This window comes from Mobula hypostoma, chromosome 21, assembly GCF_963921235.1.
Source record: "Mobula hypostoma chromosome 21, sMobHyp1.1, whole genome shotgun sequence".
In the NCBI taxonomy this organism is placed as follows: domain Eukaryota; kingdom Metazoa; phylum Chordata; class Chondrichthyes; order Myliobatiformes; family Myliobatidae; genus Mobula; species Mobula hypostoma.
Window position 1 is genome coordinate 16,374,285 of NC_086117.1, and position 21,074 is coordinate 16,395,358.

The 21,074-nt window shown below is 39.5% G+C and overlaps 1 protein-coding gene across 13 annotated transcripts in view; it reads left to right on the forward strand.

The window, feature by feature from the left end:
* rapgef1a (Rap guanine nucleotide exchange factor (GEF) 1a) overlaps nucleotides 1-21,074 on the forward strand; it is a 185,163-nt gene that overhangs the window by 121,692 nt on the left and 42,397 nt on the right. For 5 of the 13 annotated variants that reach the window (XM_063073490.1, XM_063073491.1, XM_063073492.1 and 2 more), the window contains one exon: nucleotides 12,843-13,097. The exons of the other annotated variants lie outside the window; for them this stretch is intronic. In XM_063073490.1, the coding sequence (XP_062929560.1) occupies nucleotides 12,843-13,097 (255 nt within the window). The remainder of the gene's footprint in view (nucleotides 1-12,842; nucleotides 13,098-21,074) is intronic. 13 annotated transcript variants of the gene reach the window in all.

Here is a 21,074-nt window from a genome sequence, read left to right on the forward strand (position 1 = left end):
TTGCATGGAAAAGATAGTTTGCTTAGAATTTTAACTGCTCTAACTAAATCAAATGATATGACCTCTACTGATATTGTAAAGAAATGCGGGAACATTTAGAGACTAAACCATTGTTGATTGCAGAAGGCTTTAGGTTTCATTAGTGGAATCAAAAGAAGGAGTGCCATTTCAGCTTATGTGGCTGAATTGAAGATATTGTCTAAACATTTCCAGTTCAGTGATGGGCATAATGATGCCCTGGGAGATCACTTAGTTTGTCTAATCTTACAAAAAAACATTCAAAAATGGATCCTAACTAAAGCACAACTTACATTTAAAGGAGCAATTGAAATAGTTGCATCATTGGAAACAGCAGTAAGAAATGCAATTGAGTTGCTGTCAGAAATAAAAGTCAGTGTGAACGCCATTGCAACATATGAACAGAAGCAGGTCTGGCCGAATAAATTGTGTTACCGTTGTGGCAGGGCTCACGTAAATGACAAATTAATTTAATTAATTAATTAAAAAGGAATTAGATACTGGCTCGGCTGTTTCAGTAATTCCACAAAATAAGTCTGAACAGCATTTCAAAGATACTGAACTGAAGCTTGCAGATATCCAACTAAGAACTTATACTGGAGAAAAGATAATGTGGGAATGACTTTCATAACAGTGATATACAAGAACCAACACACCACATTGGGTTTGTATGTGGCAAAAACAGGAGGGCCAGCATTGTAATGTGAAAAAGACTAAGGAGCTAGTGGTAGACCTGGGGAGGGCTAAGGTACCGGTGACCCCTGTTTCCATCCAGGGAGTCAGTGTGGACATGGTGGAGGATTACAAATACCTGGGGATACGAATTGACAATAAACTGGACTGGTCAAAGAACACTGAGGCTGTCTACAAGAAGGGTCAAAACCGTCTCTATTTCCTGAGGAGACTGAGGTCCTTTAACATCTGTTGGACGATGCTGAGCATGTTCTATAAGTCTGTGGTGGCCAGTGCTATCCTGTTTGCTGTTGTGTGCTGGGGCAGCAGGCTGAGGGTAGCAGAGATCAACAGAATCAACAATCTCATTCATAAGGCCAGTGATGTTGTGGGGATGGAACTAGACTCTCTGACGGTGGTGTCTGAAAAGAGGATGCTGTCCAAGTTACATGCCATCTTGGACAATGTCTCCCATCCACTACATAATGTACTGGTTGGGCACAGGAGTACATTCAGCCAGAGACTCATTCCACCGAGATGCAACACAGAGCGTCATAGGAAGTCATTCCTGCCTGTGGCCATCAAACTTTACAACTCCTCCCTTGGAGGGTCAGACACCCTGAGCCAATAGGCTGGTCCTGGACATTTCCTGGCATAATTTACATATTACTATTTAATTATTTATGGTTTTACTACTATTTAATTATTTATGGTGCAACTGTAATGAAAACCAATTTCCCTCGGGATCAATAAAGTATGACTATGACTGTGAGTGATTAAGACAACTGCAACACGAGGAAATCTGCAGATGCTGGAAATTCAAGCGACACACACAAAATGCTGGTGGAACACAGCAGGCCAGGCAGCATCTATAGGAAGAAGTACAGTCGACGTTTCAGGCCGAGACCCTTTGTCCGGACTAACTGAAAGAAGAGATAGTAAGAGATTTAAAAGTGGGAGAGGGAGGGGGAGATCTGAAATGATAGGAGAAGATGGGAGGGTGAGGGATGAAACTAAGAGCTGGAAAGTTGATTGGCAAAAGGGATATAAGGCTGGAGAAGGGAAAGGATCATGGGCCGGGAGGCCTAGGGAGAAAGAAAGGGGGGAGGGGAGCACCAGAGGAAGATGGAGAGCAGGCAAGGAGTTATTGTGAGAGGGACAGAGGGAGAGAAAAAAAGGGGGGGAAATAATAAATAAATAAATAAATAAATAAATAAGGGATGGGGTGAGAAGGGGAGGAGGGGCATTAACAGAAGTTAGAGAAGTCAATGTTCATACCTTCAGGTTCGAGGTGACCCAGACGGAATATAAGGTGTTGTTCCTCCAACCTGAGTGTGGCTTCATCTTGACAGTAGCGGAGGCCGTGGATAGACATATCAGAATGGGAATGGGACGTGGAATTAAAATGTGTGGCCACTGGGAGATCCTGCTTTCTCTGGCGGACAGAGTGTAGGTGTTCAGCGAAACTGTCTCCCAGTCTGCTTCGGGTCTCACCAATATGTAGAAGGCCGCACCGGGAGCACCGGACGCAGTATATCACCCCAGTCGACTCACAGGTGAAGTTTCGCCTCACCTGGAGGGACTGTCTGGGGCCTTGAATGCTGGTGAGGGAGGAAGTGTAAGGGCATGTGTAGCACTTGTTCCGCTTACAAGGATAAGTGCCGGGTGCTCTTACACTTCCTCTCTCACCACCTTTCAAGGCCTCAGACAGTCCCTCCAGGTGAGGTGACACTTCACCTGTGAGTCGGCTGGGGTGATATACCGCTCCCAGTGCGGCCTTCTATATATTGATGAGACCCGACACAGACTGAGAGACAGTTTCGCTGAACACCTACGCTCTGTCCATCAGAGAAAGCAGGATCTCCCAGTGGCCACACATTTTAATTCCACGTCCCTTTCCCATTCTGATATGTCTATCCATGTGAAGCCACACTCGGGTTGGAGGAACAACACCTTATATTCCGTCTGGGTAGCCTCCAACCTGATGGCATGAATGTTGACTTCTTTAACTTCTGCTAATGGCCCCCCTCCCCTTCTCACCCCACCCTATTTATTTATTATTTTTTCCCTTTTTTCTCTCTGTTCCTCTTACAATAACTCCTTGCCTGCTCTCCATCTTCCTCTAGTGCTCCCCTCCCCCTTTCTTTCTCCCTAGGCCTCCCGCCCCATGATCCTCTCCCTTCTCCAGCCTTGTATCCCTTTTGCCAATCAACTTTCCAGCTGTTAGTTTCATCCCTTCCCCTTCTGTCTTCTCCTATCATTTCAGATCAAATATCTCTTCTTTCAGTGAGTCCTGACGAAGGGTCTCGGCCCAAAATGTCCACCGTAAGACAACTACAACCTGACTGGAGATTCATCCACCATTTGTATGCCACATCTCCTGCAATAGAGTCAACTGAAAGTGAATTAGTAAAGATTCTTCATGATGCCACAGCAATGTTTACGGATGGCACTGGAAAACTCAAACATATCAAGGGTAAAATAGTGTTAAATGGAAGTGTCACACCCAAGTTTTGCAAAGCCCATCCTGTTCCATATACCATCCGTGAATGAAGTAGCCAGTGAGCGAGATCACATGGAGTCTGGAAAAATTCTTTCCAAGGTTGAGTGGAATTCTTTAAACCAAGCATCATTTATTGTGGTCATACCATTGATGCACAAGGATTACATAAGTGTGCTGAGAATATTCAAGCAGTAGTTGCTGATGCCCCAAAGCCAAAGGACATGTCACAGTTGTGGTCCTTTTTAGGATTTGTCAATTAGTATAATAGATTCCTGTCAAACCTGGCTACTATGTTCCACCCCTTGAACTCATTACTGCAGATTGGAAAGAAATGGCAATGGACAAAGCAGTGTGAGGTGGCTTTTCAAAAGGTAAATGAAATGGCGTCATCAGACACTGCTCACACATTATGATCCACCTGTCCTGTGAAACTTGCCTGTGATACCTCGCCTTATGGTGTAGGTGCACTTATGTTACATGTTATTATGAGTGATGGAAGCGAGTATCCTATGGCCTTTGCATCAAGTTCGCTTATTGCTGCAGAGAAAAATTACCCACCGATTGACAGAGTCTGATTTGGGGTGTAAAACCTTTCAAACCAGTACTTGTATGGGAGAGAGTTTACCCTTGTTACAAATCATCAACCACTAGTGTCCATTTTCAATCCACAGAAGGTGTTTCACTCACAGCAGCAGCACAAATGCTGAAGATAGGCTCTGTTTCTTGGAGGACACAATTACAAGATCGAATTCAAGAGAACAGTAAATCATAGAAATGCTGATCGATTGTCCCATTTACCCTTGGAAAAGAAAATAACTGAAAATGTTGCAAAAGAGGGCAATCCTGTTGACATATTCTCCCTAATGCAAATTGAAAGTCTCTCTAATACAACAGAGATGATCTAAAGGGATACCAGAAACGACCCACACTGTCTCAGGTCTACGTGGCAACCCAAAATGGCTGGAACATGCAGTAGAAATTGCAGTTCCCCAATTTTTTACAAGCGCCAGGATGAACTTGCCCTTGATGGAGATTGTCTTGTGTGGGGATTGAAAGTTGTTGTACCATCCAGGCTGAAACCTGAAACGTTGGAGGTGCAATATACTGTCGTGGCTAAAATGTAAGTGTTGGTTCGAAGTTTTGTGTGGTTACCTGGGATATATCAGCAGATCAAATGCACTGTTCAGGATGCCAAAGTCCAGAAGAAAGGTATTCAGAGCTGTCAGAACTACTTTCTGCAGTCCCAGAGTAATTTCCAACATCTATCCCGGAAGAGGCCCCAGAACCTGAGATTGTTTATAGCCACAAGTCTCACCTGCCAAGCAGAGTAAGCACCCTTGTCAGGAAAGATGTTATGCCAAAAGAGTACAAAATCCTCCAAAGTGATTAAATCTTTGTGCCTGAATTGGACAGTTTAAGATTTACTATGCTGTGGATGTCTATATATAGTAGTTCAATTATATTGTATACTGTATGTGTACTGTACTATATTTGCAATATTACTCAAATATTACTGAAATATTAAATACACAACACTCTTCCCTGCTTAGCTATGAATTCCAATTCAATATTTATTTCTCATAGCTAAAATGCTGATAATTAACTTTTTTGAAAATTTTCTGCTCTCTGTACTGAAGTTTACCGTTGGTAATTGAAATTAATTGTCTTAAAAATGTAGTAAAGCTACAAATTACCCTTTAACTTGTTACATTTATAAATTTAATTGCATGTACATTTAAGATTTTAATTGATTATTATGGAGTGGTGTGATCATAAGTTACAAAATACCTGGAATTGTTGCAGAGAAAGGGCCACTTGAGATTGTTGCTGTATATTTATTCTAAAGTCATGTTTTTAAAAATATTTGTTTTACTTTGTATGAAGGCACCATTTTTACAACATTATATCTTGAACTTTTAATCCTGCCTCAACAATCTAGAAGGTTCCTATTTTTGTCCTTTTCTTGAGCCTCCAGTACATCAAAAAGCTAGTTCTCCATTCTGTTTTGTAATGCTTGAACCACTAGTGATAAATTGCCAAGAGATCATTTTTGCTCTTGTAGTTTCGCGCAACAGCAATTAGGAATTGCTTATGAGGAACTTGAGAATGATCAGGATCCTAAATACAGAGCAATTTTAACGTTCATTGAAACCCTGCTAACTTGGTATGACTAGGCCCAGTTTGATCTGCCTTGGGTAACTAGTAATTATGATTTGTTTAGATATGTATAGATTATAAAATACACCTCCTTTAGATAAGTAGTGTGTAACTCCCAATTAATTTTGGCCCACCAGTAGGCACAGGCACAGATGCAATCTGTTGTTTGTCTTTACATGAATTATTGATTAATTTAATTAGATTTGTCCTGCATTCTTGTTGTTTGTTCTATTTGTCATATGCACATGTATGCACAAGTGCAATGAAAAAGTTAATTGCAACAATCACGCCAGAACATAGCAGCATATGAGCATTTGCAATGGAAATTTTTCTAGTCTTTTGTGACTAAAAGTTTACAAAAATCTAGAAAGATAAGGAAGAGATTAACTCCATTGTCAAAAGTAAGTGATTAAATGTAGATCTTTGGGAGATGGTAAATAAGAATGTCATTAAGCCAAAAAGACTAGCTCTACAGTACCTTAAAGTTTAATGTTTAACAATAAAATTACATTGGGATCTTCTCTGCAATGGGTCAACACTATTAAATTTGTGGGTTACCCAGGAATTGCATGTAACGGATGGAACGGATTGTGTTGATGCTCTCTTTAATCAGGAGAGGTTTAGTGCTCTAGATATGATGAAATTTAGACTGCTTGACATCGATTACTTGGCTTATAGCATCATTAAATATTGTGGAGAAAAAGGACTGTCATTGGACAAATAACCGCACAATTTAAAACAAAAACTGCTTTGATGTTTTAGATTTATAATTTATAATCGACTTTCGGCATTAAAAAAAACAGTATATTGCATGTGTGGCTCATTTCTGCAGTGTATACAGTCGAGATTTTCTGGTGATAAAGTGAAAGTAAGGATGTTTACATTGGCTAATAATTTGGCAGATTTGCTGTGGCTTATTTATTATGTAAGTAATTGAGGAATTAAAGGTATATATCATAATGATATTGGATCTGGTGTTACTTGGATTTACTGATTCAAAGGTTGGAAAGTATGATCTTTTTTACATATAATATTTAGCTTTAAATTGATTTTTTTAAATTTGGAGGTAAAACACAACACAAAATTAGTAAAGTATGCCAATACTTAGTAAAGAAAAACAATATTGGAATTTGCTGGTGCAGCTGAATTTTGCTGTTCTCCAAATCTATTTATAAAAATATAGGGTGTGTATATCCTATATTTTTCATCAATATAATAAGTTATTGGTGGGTTTTCATCCTTGATGGACTATCTTACTGATTCTTTGTACCACATTTCGGGGTAACACACAGATTTGCATTATGGGAGAGCAGGGACACTAAGATTCTTAAATTGGTAATTTTTACATTGACATTGGGCAGTATCAGTTAGTGTGGATTAATTGCTTGCGTCATTAATTATTACCTTTTAACAACCCCCCCCCAATATCTTCCTTAGACTTAAATGTAGAGAACCTATAGTTGAGTTTATGACAATGAGATTGAAATACGATTACATCCAATAATGTCTAGCTCTTAATAGAGAAGTTTCACCAGCAATCAAAAGCTAAATCATTCATTATAAATAAATTGTTGACTGTTGGGAATATTTTTGATCATTAGTACATTAGATTTCATAAGTTAAATAAAATTTGACACCAGGATAAGTTGGGAGTTTAAATGAGAGGAAGAGGGTGCATCTATGGAAAAGAGTACAGTTGACGTTTCGGGCTGAAACTCTTCAGCAGGACAAGATTGAACACTAAGTTAAGTAAAGCAAGGTCGTACAAGAATATTTCTCAATTTCCTTCCTACACCTTATGGCAAATTTCAATTGAGTTTGTTAGTATGTCCTTTGTTTGCAGGTTTTAGGCAAATGAAACTCTAGCTATGTTCATACTCTGCAACAATCTAAATATAATGCTGACTATGAAATCCTCAATTTAGTAGTTATTTTTTATTTCTCTAATTCAGCAAAAATGAGCTATATTAATTTAATTTTAATATAGAAATGAAGTGGTTCTCAAGTTATAGCAGTTGCTTGCGGACAGTGAAACAGTAGACAAATAGAACTTGTATGGATAAGCAATGGCAAAAGGTTTGAAGAATTTTTTGATATTTTGGGACTCAATTATCCTAAACCGATTCAAGCACTATCTTAAAGCATAAGCACTTGCATCTATAGACTTGAATTGTTGTGGTGATTTTCATGTAATGTGGAAAAGATAACTGAAACATTGACAGAAAAATATTAATATCACGGATTAGTCTTTTCAAATGTTACTTTTCACTATTTCTGACTTGTTTGATCTATATTGCTAACAATAAACCCAAAAGATTAATAGGTGACAGATTTTTTTTTAAGTTTCTGAGTGCATGTAGAGTTGCTTAGGTTCTTGCTATTGCTGCTACTGCCTACTTCCTACCTTAACTGCTTCCCCTATTCACTTTGCCAAGTTGTCATAAATTGCGGATATTTCATCAGTATTAGTATCTGATCTTGCTCAGTTTTGTTGAGCAAGTTTAATTAACAGGTTAGACCCGTTGAAAACAAGACAAGAGGACCATACAGTTTAACTGTGCATTAAATAAACTTGTATTTCCTTTAATTCTGTTCAGTAACAAAAAGATACTAAGCTAATTTTCAGAAGGGAATTCTTAGACTAAAGAGAATTGAGGTTTTATTTTTGGCATTACGGATTTTAGTACCATTAAAGATTAGTGTCGCCCAATATGAATGCAATTTAATTTGCTTTCAGTTTGAGGTAACTTAATTTGTTTGGATACGGTTGACTACATACAAAGGCAGCTGATTGTCATAATATTTGCTTTCTTCAGAAAGTTTTGGAAAGCAGTTAGATATAATGAATTTTGTTTGCAGTTCTTCGTCAGAGTTTATGATAATAAGCTATTAGGATTGCACTGGTTAAAAACTTGTGTTTTAAGAAAACATTGCGCATCAGCGCAAGACTGGAGTTCATCTGCTACTTGGCTCTCACAGATCTTGCAACCCTTAATTCAACTTGGATTTGTTTACAAATATCAGAGTTTTCTGTTTTTTTTCCCCAGTAATTATATCTGTTATGTGGTGAGTATGAGGTAATAATTTTCTAAATTAGTTTTCTTGATTTGCATCAGATCTTTGGACCTAGGATATCCAAACCTGTGATGTGTATTTATGAACCTATTTTAGTCATTTTCAGTGTAACAGAAGCAGTATTTGCTTTGATAAAATGTTTATTAATTGTTTGCAAAGTTTGAGTCTAAGTAAACATTTGAGCAAATCTTTCACCTTATTTTTAAACACTACTTTTGCTTTAATGTCTCCAAGCAAATTAAATGTTAGTGATGTCTGTGCAAATAAGCCATTGTTCTATATAACATTCAGTATCATATTTGCTGATCTTGACAAAGTAACCTGTCTTTTATTGCTGACCAATGCAAATTGAATCAAATGCCGATGAATAAGTTTATTTAATCATCGGGATTGACACTAGACTGTCATTTGTTGCAGTGGGACCACTTTGAAAGAAAATAACTGCATATAAAGCAATTCATTAGGTTCAGGGCTAGGCTGTAGTATTAATATTATTTCTTAAACTCGCGAAAACTCATTTACCTTCTCCAATTTATTTTCAGTGGTTTATGTTCCCTTGTTGGTCCATGCAAGAATGCCATGTTCTTCTTGGCTAGATAATTTCTTGCCTGTTTCAGTAAAAGTAGATATCTTGCGACCACGCACACTAATACAACTGCAACTAGATCCTTTAACTAGCTGAATAACATTGTTAGAACTTTAACATAGTGTTAATATTTTGCTAATAGGACTTTTTTTTGGCTTCACTGCCTTTGCTGCTAATTTCCATTTGGCTATTATTTTTTTGTTTTAAAGCATCTGTGTCCGATTCTTTCTCAGCTTCACTGGCTCAATACCATGGATTTGCAGTCTATATCCGTTATAAGGTCATGCATGCTCATAGTTATCTTCACAGTGACTCCTTCTGCCCCTTTCTTGTAAGGAAATCCATTCTCACAGTTTCTGCAGTTCCATCATACCTTTTTGAATGATATTTTCCACTCCAGATCTTTACAGAAGTTTTCCCTTATCCTCATCCATGGAAGATTTTGATGGAGTTCCATGCCCTGCACTTCTTTCTTTAGACCTCACCCAGCTCCACATTCAAGCGATCATCCTCTTTAATTTTTGTTACCTTCAGTATGAAACTTCCACCAGCGCATCTTCCCCTTGCCTCGTATTTTGTATCCAGAGACTTCAAGGTTCATTTTTCTATCTTCTCCAATCCATGGCATCTTCCTGTCTTTCCACCTCAGAATCTATATAACTACAGCTGTGAAGATCCCTGCTGCACCCAGTGACCCTGTGATCTATGTCTTGAAGCCCAGTGGTAGGCTGTCTTTAAGGAGGGTGAACCCTCGCAAGGTGGCAGGCCCTGATGGAGTAACTGGTAAGGCTCTGAAAACTTGAGCCAACCAACTGGTGGGAGTATTCAAGGGCATTTCCAACCTCTCACTGCTGCAGGCGGAAGTTCCCACCTACTTCAAAAAGGCATGCTGGTACCTAAGAAGAGTAATGTGAGCCGCCTGCATGACTATCACCCAGTAGCACTCACATCTACAGTGATAAAATGCTTTGAGAGGTTGGTCATGCCTAGAATGAATTCCCGCCTCAGCAAGGACCTGGACCCACTGTGATTTTTCTATCATCACAATAGGTCTGCGGCAAGCACAATCTCAATGGCTCTTCAAATGGCCTTAGATCACCCGGACAATACAAACCCCTATGTCAGGATGCTGTTCATTGACTATAGCCCAACGTTTAACACCATCATTCCGCAATCCTAGTTGGATAAGTTACAGAACGTGGGCCTCTGTGCCTCCCTCTGCAATTGGATCCTCAACTCCCTAACTGGAAGACCACAATCTGTGTGTGTTGGTGATAATAACTCCTCCGTGCTGAGGATCAACACTGGTGTACCTCGGGTGTGTGCTTAGCCCACTGCTCTACTCTCTCTATACTCATGACTGTGGTTAGGTGTAGCTCAAATGCCATCTATAAATTTGCTGATGATACAACCATTGTTGGTAGAATCTCAGATGGAGATGAGAGGGCGTACAGGAGCGAGATATACCAGCTAGTTGAGTGGTGCCGTATCAACAACCTTGCACTCAATGTCAGTAAGACGAAAGAGCTGATTGTGGACTTCAGAAAGGGTAAGATGAGGGAATACGAACCAGTGGAGAGAGTGAGCAATTTCAAGTTCCTGGGTGTCAAGATCTCTGAAATCTAACCTGGTCCCAACATATCAATGCAGCTATAAAGAAGGCAAGACAGGAGCTATATTTCATTAGGAGTTTGAAGAGATTTGGTTTGTCAACTACACATGCAAAAGCTTCTTTCGATGTACTGTGGAGGGCATTCTGACAGGCTGCATCACTGGCTTGTACGGAGGCTACTGCACGGGATCTAAAGAAACTATAGAAAGTCGTAACATTAGTCATCTTGGGTACTATCCTCTGTAGTACCCAAGAATCTTCAAGGAGTGATATCTCAGAAAGGTGATGTCCATTATTAAGGACCCCCATAACCCAGGGCAGGCCCTCTTCTCATTGCTACAGTCAAGAAGGAGGTACAGATGCTTGAAGACAACTTAGCGATTCAGGAACAGCTTCTTCCCCAATTTCTTAAAGGACATTGAACCCATGAACACTACCTCACTTTTTTATTAATATATATTATTTCTGAGTTTGGATTGTTTTAATCTATTCAATATGCATATGTGTATTTACTGTTTATTTATTTTTCTTTCTGTATTATCATGTATGCATTGAACTGCTGCTGCTAAGTTAACAAATTTCATGGCACATGCCGATGATAATAAATCTGATTCTGATTCTATATAAGTGTAAAAGCAATTCATTTGTACTAATTCCAATTTTGTGTGTAAAACAAAACTGCTGGAGGAGCACAGGAGATCAAAGAGCATATCTGGAGGCAAAGGATGGTCAGCATTTCAGATTGTGATTTTTGCATCCAGGTTTCAGCAGATTTTTTGCTCTTGATGCCAGCATTTACAGTTTCTTGTATTTCCAATTTAGTATATTAGATCCGGTGCTTCTAATGTGGTCTCCTTTACATTGGAGAAGCCAAATTCCAGTTGGGTTTTGGAGAACTCCTCTATGCAGTCCATGAGGGATCCTGTGTTGGAAGCTCAGAATCACCCGCTTTCACCCATAAACTCCCTCCCACTCCTTTTTTTAACTTCTGTGTTTGCTCTCAGGCTGTTTCAGAAAAGCCCTATATAACCTTTGGGGCAGTGAGATAGTGTAGCATTTAGCATAACGCTTTTACAATGTCTGGAACCCATGTTCATTTCCCGGTGCTGTCTGTAAGGTGTTTGTACATTATTCCAAGATGGTGTGGGTTTGCTGCAGGTGCTCCAGTTTCTTTCCACAGTCCAAAGCCAGGCTAGTAGGTTAATTGGTTACATGGATGTAATTGGGGGCTCGGGCTGGCAGGGCTTGTTACTGGCTGTATCTCTAGTCCTAGGTCTTGACAATGAGTTCAACGATTTCACATAACTGGGCTTATTGGTTTCTGTCTGAATTGACATCAAATTACAATATTAACTCAATTCTTCTCTCTCCACAGATGCTGCCTAACCCACTGGCTATGTCTAGTATTGGCAGTGTTTAGTTTCTCGAAGCTCTAGCTTCTCTTTCTTCCTTCTTCTCTCCATTCTCATTCATTTTCTGTTTAGGTCTCCTCCAGATAGATTATCTGTGATTTTCTAGCCTTCACCATCTTTTCAATCAGTGCCTTGATGACTTGTGTAACCCAGTCTCTTGGTTATCACACAAACATATTTCATTTCAAACTTTTTATCAAAAGATAATCACACTGAAATATTAACCTTTTTTCCTCTTCACAGGTGCCGATCTGAGTGTTTTCTGTTTGTATTTCATTGCTACAATCTGTAAGGTTGCATGCAACCCCTGAGTTGCATGCAAGCTTTCTATGAGAGACTGTTTTTGAGTTTAAAAATTACCTTGTGATTCTTCATCAGAAAATTTAGAATATCATCTAAGTACACCAACCACTGTGTTTCAACATTTGATTTGAAATGATTATGATTACTTTTGCTTTTAACTCTTGTCTGAAATTAAACCAGCATGCTTTATACTTGATTGTTTCCTCTGCATTAACTTGGTGACTTGGTATCTAAACATACAACTGCGGTCTAAATATTGGTTTTGACTGACAAAAATCCAGTCCACTGTATCTGAGGGATTGATGATTGTTCAGGATGAGTAATGTAGTTAGAAAGGCCAGGTACATTGTGGGAGCGGGGGCGGGGTGCGCGAGGAGAGACGCCTGTTGTAGGGGTTTACATCTCCTTAAAATGCATTTAGTTGACTTGCATACATACAGTAGGTTTGCCAGATTTTTATATGACCTTTGAACCTGCTTTTTCTCTTTCTTTCTGTCTCCTCAGTTCAAGTCGGTTTTTAGATCCTATTCGCAGGACTTTGTTCCTCACCATCATACCTCTGCATCTCCTTCTCTTTGCACTATCTCCTCCCACTTTCCAGTTGTGCATCAATCAAGGAGCTCCGACCTAACTTTGCCAGGCTCAGCAGGCATAGTGAAAGCTACGGAACTGCTGGACCGCTCTCATGACAATGCAAAGCCTGTTCCTGTCTGCCTTCCTCCTGCATCTGCTTTTCCCACCTCTCTCCAAACTACTTCGGTGAGAATTGCTTATGAATACTTCAGTGCTTTTCAAAATCTGCACTCTTTATCAAACATCTTAAATCTGAAACTGGCATAGAAGAACTGGGTTAATATCTTTATATTTATTCTCCAAATTAAAACTAAATGAACACTGCAGTTGAAGCATGCAATTATGCTCTCAGTTCAAATAAAATTCTACTCCAGTGAAAATATTTATTTTCGAAAAGGGTAGTTTCAAAATGTAACTTGGTGTTTATACCAAATGGACTGTTTTGTAAGAAAAATAGCTTTAATGCTAATGATTTATTCTTTCAATAGTTATTTCATAAGTTTATAGATCACTTGAGCAAACTTGTCAGGTAAGGTATCATTCACCAAGAGCAATATTATCTGCCTGATGCAAACAAGCTACTTAAAGCAACTGGTTTTCACCAAGCATTCTTTGGTTCTGCACTTGTTATGTGAGCTGTACTAAATCCTAAATATGAAAAGTTATCAATTATATTAGTTCAGATTGTGAATGTGTACTGATGAGACAAAGTAGTTCAGAAAGGAAGTTCTAATGTTAGAGTTTGTACATACTAGGAGGAAGAATAATGAGAGCGTAAAGAAATAATTGGTGGGAAATTAGTGAGCAAATTTAGTGAGAAGACAGAGGATTGGGAAGCTTTTAAAAACCTACAGAGAACAACTAAAAGATTCATTAGGAGGGAAAAAATGAAATATGAAAGCAAGCTAGCAAACAATATCAAAGTTGATAGGAAAAAGCTTTTTCAAGTATGTAAAAATAATAGAGATGAGAGTGGCTATAAGACTACTAGAAAATGAGGCCAGAGAAATAATAATGGAGGGCAAGGAGATGGTAGATGAACTAAATGAGCATTTTGTATCAGTCTGCACTGTGGAAGACACTAGCAGTGTGCCAAATGTTGAAGGGTTTGAATTGAATTAACTTTATTTCTTGCATCCTTCACATACAGGAGTAAAAATGTTTATGTTACGTCTCCGTCTAAATGTACAATGTGCAGTCGTATTAATTTATAGTAAATAGAACAGTCAGTGTAACACAGAAATTCACTCAAATCAGCGTGAGTTAATCAGTCTAATGGCCTGCTGTCCCAGAGCCTGTTGATCCTGGCTTTTATGCTGCGATGCCGTTTCCTGGGTGGTAGCAGCTGGAATAGATTGTGATTGGGATGGCTTGGGTCCCCAATGATCCTTCGGCCCTTTTTACACACCCATCTTTGTAAATGTCCTGAATCATGGGAAGTTTACAACTACAGATGCGTTGGGCTGTCCGCACCACTCTCTGCAGAGTCCTGCGATTAAGGGAGGTACAGTTCACATACCAGGCAGTGATGCAGCCAGTCAGGATGCTCTCGATTGTGCCCCTGTATAAAGTCCTTAGGATTTGGGGACCCATACCAAACTTCCTCAACCATCTGAGGTGAAAGAGGCACTGTTGTGCCTTTTTCACCACACAGCTGCTGTGTACAGACCACGTGAGGTCCTCGGTGATGTGGATGCTGACAAATTTGCTATTTACCCTCTCAATCCCAGATCCATTGATGTCAATAGGGGTTAGCCCGTCTCCGTTTCTCCTGTAATCCACAACCAGCTCCTTTGGTTTTGCAGCATTGAGGTTATTTTCTTGACACCACTGTGTCAGAGAGATGACTTCTTCCCTGTAGGCCACCTCGTTATTGTTTGAGATTAGGCGAATCAATGTAGTGTTGTTGGCAAATTTAATGAGGAAAAAGATGTGAGTGCAGTTGCTATTACAAGAAAGAAGATGCTCAAAAAGCTGAAAGACCTAAGAGTGCAAAGGTCACCTGGGCCAGATGAACTGCACCCTAGGGTTCTGAAAGAGGTAGTGATAAAGATTGCGAAGGCATTAGTAATGATATTTCAAAAATCATTGGAATCTGGCATGATGCCAGAGGACTGGAAAATTGCAAATGGCACTTGACTCTTTAAGAAGGGAGGAAGGCAGCAGAAAGGAAAGTATAGATCAGTTAGCCTGACCTCAGTGGTTGGGAAGATGTTGGAGTCAGTTGTTAAGGATGAGGTTATGGAGTACTTGGTGACAGAGGACAAGATAGGACAAACTCAGCATGGTTTCCTTAAGGGAAATCTTGCTTGACGAACCTGTTGGGATTCTTTAAGGAGATTACAGGTAGGATAGATAAAAGTTGGTGTTGTATATTTGGACTTTCAGAAGGCCTTTGACAAGGTGCCATACATGAGGCTGTTTACCAAGAGCCCATTGTATTGCAGGAAAGTTGCTAGTGTGATTGAAGCATTGGCTGATTGATATGAGACAATGAATAGGAATAAAAGGATCCTTTTCTGGTTGGCTGCCAGTGACGAGTGGTGTTCCACAGGGGTCGGTGTTGGGACCACTTCTTTTTATGCTGTATATCAATGATTTAGATGATGGAATAGATGACTGTTATCAATTTTGCAGATGATATGAAGATTGGTGGAGGGGTAGGTAGTGTTGAGGAAACAGGAAGCCTGCCAGAAGGACTTGGACAGAATAGGAGAATGGGCAAGAAAGTGGCAAATGAAATACGATGTTGGAAAATGCATGGTTATGCACTTTGATAGAAGAAACATATGTGCGGACTATTTTCCAAATGGGGAGAAAATACAAAAATCTGAGATACAAAGGGACCTGGGACTTGCAGGTAAAGTCGTTGGTGAGGAAGGCAAATGCAGTGTTAGTATTAATTTCAAGCCGTCTAGAATACAAGGGCAGGAATGTGATACTGAGGCTTTATAAGGCACTGGTGAGGCCTCACCTTGAGTATTGTGAAGAGTTTTGAGCTCCTCATCTAAGAAAAGATGTGCTGACATTGGAGAGGGTTAAGAGGAGGCTCACAAGGCTGATTCCAGGAATGAAAGGGTTATCATACGAGGAACATATGATAGCTCTGGGCCTGTACGCAGTGGAATTTAAAAGGATTGGGGTGGGGGATCTCATTGAAACCTTCTGAAATTTGAAAGGCCTAGACAGAGTAGATGTGAAAAGGATGTTTCCCATGATGGGGGAGTCTAGGACAAGAGGGCACAGCCTCAGGATGGATGGAGAGGTGTCCATTTAAAACAGATACAGAGAAATTTCTTTAGCCAGAGGGTGGTGAATTTGTGGCATTTATTACCACAGGTAGCTATGGAGGCCAGGTCATTGGGTGTATTTAAGACAGAGCTTGATAGATTCTTCATTGGACATGGCATCAAAGCTTATAGGGAGAAGGCCGGTGAGGGGATCTGAGGAGGGAGAAAGAAAAGAAGATCAGCCATGATTGAATGGCAAAGCAGATTTGGTGGCCAAATGGCCTAATTCTACTCCTAAGTCTTATGGTTTAATAAAGGATAAGGAGACGAGAAATGTTTCAGGGTTACTTGTTCTGAGTAAAACTGTAAAACTAAAGTCAAGGAACTAGAAGCAGCAGTTGCAATGAAGGATAATGTTGCAGCTTGATTTAGTTGCGATAATAGCTTGATTTAGACTAGCGATTTAAATAAACCTGGCTACAAAACTCCAAGGCAGCAGGATATAGCTTGAGTTATCCTGGTGACCCCTGAGCTATTTTGTTTCATATAAACTATTCAAAATGAGTGTGAAAGACTTCAGGTTCATTTGTTGATAGCACCCCTTTTGGGTATTTCATTCTAATAGGAATGTACTTAATCTAAGGGAAGTAAACTTTTACTTGGTCTTGAGTATGTGAAATAAGTGCAGTATCAATGTGCATGTCAACAAGTGAAGCCAAGCTTTGATTCTGCTGGTGGCACCTTTTAAATGAAAATCCACAAAGCACTAAAAAAGAAGTATGGCAGACAGCAGGTGATAGAGGGCTGGTGACCAAAAAATTTGTTCATCTGGTTAGTTACAACAAAGATCTAAAAACCATAATTTATTGAGGCAGTGAAAGTTTGTATGATGCAGAGCAATGGTGAAATTAAAAACAGAATTGTGGGAGGTGAGATCCAGAATGCTGCCAGGACTGTTGCAGAGATCAGTGAAGTTAGGAAGGAAGCGGTTGGAATGGTGGACTAGCTTAACATTGAGGTATTGTCAGTGGGAGCTAGTGTGGGTCAGAAGTGAAAGCACGGAAAGCTGAACAAATCTGAGAACAGTTTAGTTTGGAGCACTAATTTGAGTTCTAGATGAGCATAAGTTTTTGTATAGAAAATATTTGAGTTGAAGTCCAGTAGAGATGAGCTGAGGACAGTGTCAAGTGGTATTACAAATGGTGCATAAAGCAATTTTTATGATGGAATATATGTCAATGAAAATGACTGACAGTTCAGTTTCAGGTAATTTCTTGATTATAGGAGTAAACCTTCTACTATTACAAATCCTTCAACAAAACGTTGAGGTTAATGGTGTTTTTATGGAACTTGAGCTGTTTTTTAAAATCTTTTTTCAGTTTCACTAAATTCAGTGTCTCTTAAATTTATGGATTCAAGTCAATTAGTCAACAGGATTCTCAAGGAAAAGAAATTGTAGGTAGATTGAATTTCATTGTTGCATTTCTTAGTAGACTATTGGAAAGGAGAAAACTGAATGTAGATTTGATGACTTAATTTCTGAGCATTTAAAAATAGAGATTCTAAATAAAGATTAGACTAGCTTTATTTGTCACATATATTGAAACATACTGTGAATCGTGTCATTTGTATCAACAACCAAGAGATCGAAAATGTTCTGGGGGCAGCCTACAAGCATTGCCATGCTTCCAACTGCAATGTAATATACCCACAACTTACTAACCGTGTCCAGTGCTTCTTTGGAATGTGGGAGGAAACCAGAGTACCTGCAAGAAACACACATGGCCACGGGACAACGGACACACTCCTTACAGACAGCAATGGGAACTGAATCCCAATCTTCTGATTTCTGGCACAGTAAAGCATTACACTTACTGCTTCACTACTGTGCCATTTGCTTTGACTTCCATGCAAGCTCAATTAAATGTAGAAGTGAGGGATATACTAGTGGTACATTTTAAATCCAGCCTTGCCTGGGTGGGTGAAAAATAAAATTGCCTCTATCGATGGAAAAAAAACCTGTTCTTTCAAAATACTACATATTTTCCAGAAGCAATGTTCTTTTCCCTCTTTCAACCACCTACCACCCCTCACCATATGTACAGTTGCTTTTCTATAATACTATAGAAAAAATTATATTTACCTTGCCTGAAGCCCTTTTTATTTACAGATGAGTACTCCATAAACACCTTCCTTGAATGTGATCTCACATTACTGAGCTGATCCCTATCTAGGCTATAATTGGGCCAGATTTTGTTGGCTTGCTCCTGCACCACACCCACTCACGTCTGCAGTGGGTCAGATGCAGAGGCTCTTTCGCACAGACACATTGCAACTTGGAGCTCAGCAGTAGAGGTGGCCCTGCTTCAAATTCTTTTGACAAGTGATGGAAGTTTCAGTTGATTTACTTTAATTAAAATTAAATTTTTTATATTTAAAACAATGTATTAAATAAAATAATTAACAAAGCAATATCCATGTTTTTAAAAAATTGATCTCTTTCCATGTGCCATATTATTTCATTGTCCTACATCGCACAGTGTAGTGTTGGGTTCTTTTCCAGATGTAACTGAGAGGCAAGTTTATTTTTTATCCTCCTCTTCAAGGCTGGATTTAAAATGTACCACTGCAAACCCTCCACTTCCATGTTTAACTGTACACGTGTAGAAGTTAGAGTCCTACAGCACAGAAATGGGCCTTTCCTCCTGATGTCCATGTGGGCTGAAATGCTGTCCCATTTTCTTTGATTTGGCCCATATTCTCTATTGCTGTTCGATCCAAGGACTTGCCTTTAGAACAGAGACGAGGAGGAATTTCTTTTAAGAATTTATTGCCATAGATGACTGTGGAGTCCAAGTAATTGGGTGTATTTAAAATGGAAGTTGATAGGTTCTTGATTAGTAAGTGCATCAAAGGTTACGGGGAGAAGGCAGGAGAATGTGGTGGAGGGATAATAAATCAGCCATGACTGAATGGCCGAGAAGACTTGATGGGCTGAATAGTCTAATTCTACTCCTACATGTGTCTCATGGTCTTTATATACCTGTCAATGCTTTTATAAGTGCTGTTTTGTACCTGCTTTTGCCAGTTTTTTTTGTGGCAGTTTGTTTCATATACCCAGTACACTTCGTGTGGGGCAAACATGGTCCTTGGATCTTCTTTAAATGCTTTCCCTCTCACCTCAAAGTTTTAGAATCCTTACCCTTGGAAAAAGACTCTCTTCCCCATCTATGTTCCTCATAATTTTATAAACCTCGAAGATCGCCCTTCAACCTCTTGTGCTCCAATTTGTTAAAAGTTCAAAATAAACTTATTATCAAAGTATGTATATGTTACCATTTACTACCTTGAGATAAATTTTCTTCACTGGGGGGGAAAGGAAAATGGAAAACTATTTACTGACTAACAACCAATGTGCAATAGAAGACAAATTGTGCAAATAGAAATATATTGAGAGCATGAGCTGTAAATAGTCCTTGATAGTAAGTCTGTAGATTGTAGAATCAGTTCAGAGTTGTGGTGTTTGAAGTTATTCATGCCAGTTCAAGCGTCTGTTGTAAGATAACTGTTCTAAGACGTGAGACATTTGTACTCCCTGGCAGATAGTAGTGAGAAGAGGGCAGGGCCTGGCTGGTGGGGGTCTTTGATGGATGCTGCTTTCTTATGGCATGCAAATGTATTCAGTGATGGTAGGGCTTTGCTTGTGATAGACTAGGTCATGTCTCCCATTTTCTGTAGCCCCTTCTATTCCTGGACATTGGTGTTTCCATACCAATCTGTGATGCAACCAGTTAAGATATTCTGCACTATGCATCTGTAAAAGTTTGTCAAAAGTTTTTATTGATGTGCCAAATCAATGCAAGCTTCTAAGAAAGTAGAGGTGCATTTGTGCTTTCTTTGTAATGATACGTGCTGATCCCAGGACAGATCCTCTGATACATTGATGCCAAAGAATTTAAAGCTGCTGACCCTCTCCATCCCTGTTCCATTATGAGGACTAATTTTTGGATCCCTGGCTTCTTCATCCTGTTGTCAATAATCAGCACTTTGGTTTTGTTTATGTTGAGTGAGTGCTGTTGTGACACCACTCAGCCAAATTTTAATTTCCTTCCTATATGCCACCCCCATTGATTTTGTCAGTCATGGTGTTGTCAGCAAACTTCAATATGGCATTGGAACTGTATTTAGTGGTGATGCGAGTGTGGAGGAGGTAAAATGGTGTCTTGTGTTAACCTGTTGTGATGGTAGGCAAATTGGAGCAGATCCAGGCCACTCCTCAGGCAGGACTGGTATGCTTCATGACCAATCTCTCAAAACACTTCATCACAGTGGATGTAACTGCATGTGGACATTAGTTATTCAGGCAGGTTACCACACTTTCCTTGGGTATTTGTCTGGTTGAAGCCTGCTTGAAGTATACGGGTACTTCAGACTGTTGAAGCAAGAGGTTGAAGATATCTGTAAACATTCCAGCCAGTTGGTCAGCATAGATCCTCAGTACTCTGCCGGATACACCATCTTGGATTCACCCTTGTGAAAGATGCTCTCATATAGGCCTCAGACTGAGGTTACAGTATTGTCAAGAACTATGGAAGTTCATGAAGGCGCTTCTATATTTTATTGATCAAAATGAACATTGATCTCTGGGAGCAAAAACTTATTGCCATTTATGTTACATAGTTTTGCTTTGAAGGAGATGATGACATTCAGGTCATGCCATAACTGTCAGGTGTTCCTCTGTGATTCAAGTTTAGTCAGAAATTGCTACATTGCAAGTGAGATGGCCTTCTGGAGATCATATCTGGACCTTTTGTACTTTACTGGATCACCAGTCTTAAATATCACCGATTTAGTCAGTGGATCTCTTGGTTCATCCAGGGCTTCTGGTTGTGGAGAACTCTGAAATATTTTTGTGGAGACTCACCTGTCCATG